Source organism: Elephantulus edwardii, unplaced genomic scaffold (assembly GCF_000299155.1).
Source record: "Elephantulus edwardii isolate Elephantulus edwardi_28Jun2011 unplaced genomic scaffold, EleEdw1.0 scaffold00458, whole genome shotgun sequence".
Classification (NCBI taxonomy): domain Eukaryota; kingdom Metazoa; phylum Chordata; class Mammalia; order Macroscelidea; family Macroscelididae; genus Elephantulus; species Elephantulus edwardii.
Window position 1 is genome coordinate 87,734 of NW_006400208.1, and position 4,594 is coordinate 92,327.

General features: G+C 40.1%; 1 protein-coding gene across 1 annotated transcript in view; it reads left to right on the plus strand.

Moving 5' to 3' along the window:
• Positions 1 to 4,594, plus strand: part of LOC102861337 (neuronal acetylcholine receptor subunit alpha-7-like) — a 95,900-nt gene that overhangs the window by 84,854 nt on the left and 6,452 nt on the right. The window contains exon 6 of the mRNA XM_006902825.1: positions 4,151 to 4,237. Within this exon, the coding sequence (XP_006902887.1) occupies positions 4,151 to 4,237 (87 nt within the window). The remainder of the gene's footprint in view (positions 1 to 4,150; positions 4,238 to 4,594) is intronic.

Consider the following 4,594-nt stretch of genomic DNA (forward strand, 5'->3'; position numbering starts at 1 on the left):
GGGATGGGAGTGCTGGAGACAGTGCAATTGGCACAGGACAGAGCAGAGTTTAGGGCTGTTGTATATAGGGTCGCTATGAGTCGCAAGCGACTCGACGGCACATAACAACAACAACAACAACATATTACAAGCTGGGTCATATGGAATTTTTATGGTTTTCCTTTTGAGGAAACACCAAAGTCTCTTCCAGAGTGATTATACAGTGGTACAATTCCACCAGCAATGTATAAGAGGTCCTATCTCATCACATCCTCACCAACATTTATTACTTGCTGTCCTGTTAAACTTTTCCACTGCTGTTGTTTGGTTTTAAGTGCCATCAAGCCATAGATGACTCATAGCGACCCTATAAATGAAAGACCTGAACAGTTGAATATAACTTTCGTTGTTTCTCCAAGTTCATACAGTTTCGGGAGGCAAGCCATTTCAGAAGTGGATGCCACTCCTGAATTCAAGCTTGTTTTAGTTGAGAAGCTCCACCAAACAATGTCCAACTTCGGTAACTATTATTGCATTTGCCATATCAGTGTCACAGTGTTTCGCATCACAGCAACTATGAGTTACCTCAATACAGCAAATGGACAGATCAGTGCTATACAATACAGAAGAATGTTTGACCAAAAACAATTAAAACCAGGCCCAAGGACCAAATCACATCATGTCACACTCATTAACGAGTCAGCATTCCAACCTAATCCTCACCCAAACGAGCAAACAAGCCTCTGTAGAATCCAGCTGCTGCAGACAACTTCCAATCTGGATTCCAGACACATACTATTGACCAGCGAGTTTTTAAATACGATTGTCATTGCTACTGGAGTGAAAAGTATCTCATTGTGGTTTTGATTTGCATCTCTTTTATTGCCAGTGATTTTGAGCATTTCTTCATGTGTCTGTTGGCCGTTCAAATATCTTCCTCTGTAAAAGTTCTTTCCAAGTATTTTGCCCATTTTGTAATTGGGTTATCAGTCGTTTTCTTCTGGAGGCCGAGAGTATTCTGTAAACTTTCATTATGAGACTCTTGTCTGAGATGGTATTATCAAATGTTTGTTCTTCACTGGTGGGTTTTCTCTTTACCCTGTTGGGAAAAGTTTTTTATGTGCACAGACATTTAATCTTTAGAAGGTCCCATTCATTAATTTTATCCTCTTCAGAGTGAACATTTCTGGCTGTATTTTGCAGTCTCTTTATATCATAGACTAGGCCTTCTAAGCTTGATCCCAGTATGTCTCTTAAGAACTTTATGGTTTGGGGCTTTACTGCCATTTATCTGATCCACCTTGAGTTGATTTTTGTGTTCAGTGTGAGATGTGGATCCTGTTTCAGCTTTCTGCAAGTAGAAGTCCAGTTTTGTGAGCACAATTTGTTAAAGAGGTTGTAATTTCCCCATTTAATAGCTTTTATTTCCATGTAGAATACCAGTTGACTATACATAGTTGAGTCTATTTTTGGGTTCTCAAGTTTGTTCTATTGGTCTAGGTGCCTGCCATTGTACAAGTACCATGCTGTTTTGGTTACTACTGCTGTGTAGTTGGTTTTGAGGCTAGAGAGTGCCATGCTTCACACTTTATTTTTGTTTCTCAGAAGTGTTTTGCTTATTGGGGTCTCTTATCTCTCCAAATAAATTTGAATATTTCCCTTTTGATCTCCTTGAAAATGAATTTTTTATATGGATTGGGATTGCGTTGAAACATGTCTATTGCTCTTGGTAGGATTGTCGTTTTCATGATATTGAGTCTTCCTACCCATGATCAGGGCACATTTTTCCATTTCTTTAAGTCTTTTATTGTGTCTTGCAGAAATGATCTGTAGTTTTCTTTGTATAAATCTTTTCTATCTCTAGTTAGGTTCACTTCCAAGTATCTCAATTTCTGATTGGCTATTGTAAATAATATTGCTTTCCTGGCTTCCTTCTCTGAGTTCTCTTTGTTACTGGAGAAGAATCTCACTGATTTTTGGATATTGACCTTATATCCTACAACTCTGCTAAACTGGCTTACTATCACTAACAGTTTTAGTTTAGTCTTTGGGGTTTTCTGTGTATACTATCTTTTTATCTGCATACAGCTGTCGTTTAATCATCTCTTTGCTGATCTGGATGCCTTTTGTTTCCTTCTTTTGTTGCTTTGCCCTTCCAAGCCTTTCCAGTACAATACTAAATAGAAGTAGTGATAGTGGGCATCCTTGTATGGTCCCTGTTCACAAGGAAAATCTTTTTAGTCTTTCTCCATTGAAAATGATGTTGGCTCTTGGTTTTACATATATACTTTTCACTATGTTGAGGTCCCTTCTATTCCAATTTTGCTGAGTGTTTTAATAAGAAATGAGTGTTGGATTTTGTCAAATGCCTTTTCTGTGGCAGTTGCTAAGATCATGTGGTTGATGTTACCTACTTTGATGGCGAACAAACACATGAAGAAATGTTCTAAATCCCTAGCACTAAGAATGATTCAAATAAAAAAAAAAAACAAACAACTGTATGCAGAACAGATTATCCAAGAGGCTGGGCTCTATGAGGAGGAATGTGGCGTCAGGATTGGTGGAAGATCTATCAACAGTCTGCATTATGCAGATGACACAACCCTGCTTGCTGAAACTGAGGAGGACCTGAAGTGTTTGCTGCAGAAGGTCAAGGACTGCAGCCTCCAATATGGATTGAGGCTCAATGTCAAGAAGTCAAAGATTCTCACCACTGGACCAATTGGCAGCATCAGGATGGATGGTTAAGAGATTGAGATTGTTAACAACTTTCGTTTGCTTGGCTCCACGGTCAACACTCTTGGCACCAGTATCCAGGAAATTAAAAGGCGCATTGCCATGGGAAAGTCTGCTGTTAGGGACCTCTCCAGGGTACTGAAGAGCAATGGTGTCACTCTGGAGACTAAGGTGCATCTGGTACAGGCCATGGTCTTTGCAATTACTTGTTATGTATCAAAGAGTTGGACAATGACTAGGAAGGATAGAAGAAGAATTGATGCCTTTGAACTGTGGTGCTGGAGAAGAGTATTGAATGTACCATGGACTGCTAGGAAAACAAACAGATTCATCCTGGAGAGGGCTGCTCCTTAGTGGCAAGGATTCTGGGACTTCGTCTGACATACTTTGGACATGTTGTAAGGAGGGACCGGTCCTTGGAGAGGGACATCATGCTTGGGAGGGTAGAGGGACAGTACAGGAGAGGAAGACCCTCAATAAGAAGGATTGATTGAGTGACTGGGCTAATTGGGATGGGTGTGTCAGAGGCAGTGCGATTGGCACAGGCTAGAGCAGGGTTTAGGGCTGTTGTACATAGGGTCCCTATGAGTTGCAAGCGCCTTGACAGCACATAACAACAACAGGCCTCCTGTCTACATATGAGCATCATTCTTTGCTAGGCTAGATGACAAAGAGAACATGTATACCTGACCTTAAATGGAGCAAATACAGGATGCAGAAGAGCACTGCTGGACACCAGATAGGTAGATCAAGGGCAGACTCTCCTCTGACCACCTGGGGGTGTATGGGGAAACAGGCAGTGATAATACCTTTTTCCTTGTGAGCCAGTTATTAATATGGACACCTCTGCAATCCGGGGCTCCTATACATTATCAGAATGCTGCATAAAAAATTGAAAAGGGCTGCATCGTGTCAGGTTTGTTCACAATTCACTGCTAGGTCTTCTTTGACTTTTTCATTCAGTTTCTTCTTTCATTTGTTATTTTAACTGCTCTTTTATAATTGCCTTTGAAGTATAAAAATTTTCATTAGAAGATTTTATCTTTGTTTTCTGTTTTGTTTTTTGTTTTGTTTTGTTTTTTTAAGAGGGTCTGGGCTGCTGTCTTTCTATTCCACGATCTTGCTGGTTACTCCCTAAATATTTTATTTGGTTGTCTTACAGGAAACTGCTCTCACTAATAATATAATCAAGAAAATAAGGTAGAAGCATGCTCAATTAAATAATTTATTTTTGTATTGTTTTAACCAGGTGATACTTTGCAAATCTAATAGGGAGTAACATGGACTATCTCCAGAATAAAATGCACACATATCATGCACACAATGACAGAAATTCATTGAACCTCTTGCTTCACTCCCTCCCCGGTTATTTGAATCTCTTCTTCGGAATCCAATTTATCTAAAGAGTCATTGTGCATTGCTTTCTTTGTTTTAGGAATAACGGTTTTACTGTCACTTACTGTCTTCATGCTGCTTGTGGCTGAAATCATGCCTGCAACATCGGATTCAGTGCCATTGATTGGTAAGGCATGTAGAAGAACTTCTTCCTAAAGAGATGAGGTGTTGCAGACCAAGGGTAAAGTATTTTTATAATTATTAATAATGAGACAGACAGCCAGGAATGAGATAGAACAGAGAGCATGAAAAAGAGCCATGCCTCTCTGAGTATTTATTGAGAATTATAAGGAAGGTATTGTTGTTGTTGTTTAATGCCATCAAGTCATAGACGACTCATAGCGACCCTATGAACGAACAGCCTGAGCACTGTTCGTACATAGAGTTTCCAGAGGCAAGCCATTTTGGAAGTGGGTGCCGCTCCTGCTTCCAGGCTTGATTTAGTCGGGAAGCTCCAGCCAACACTGTCCACCATGGGTGCCCA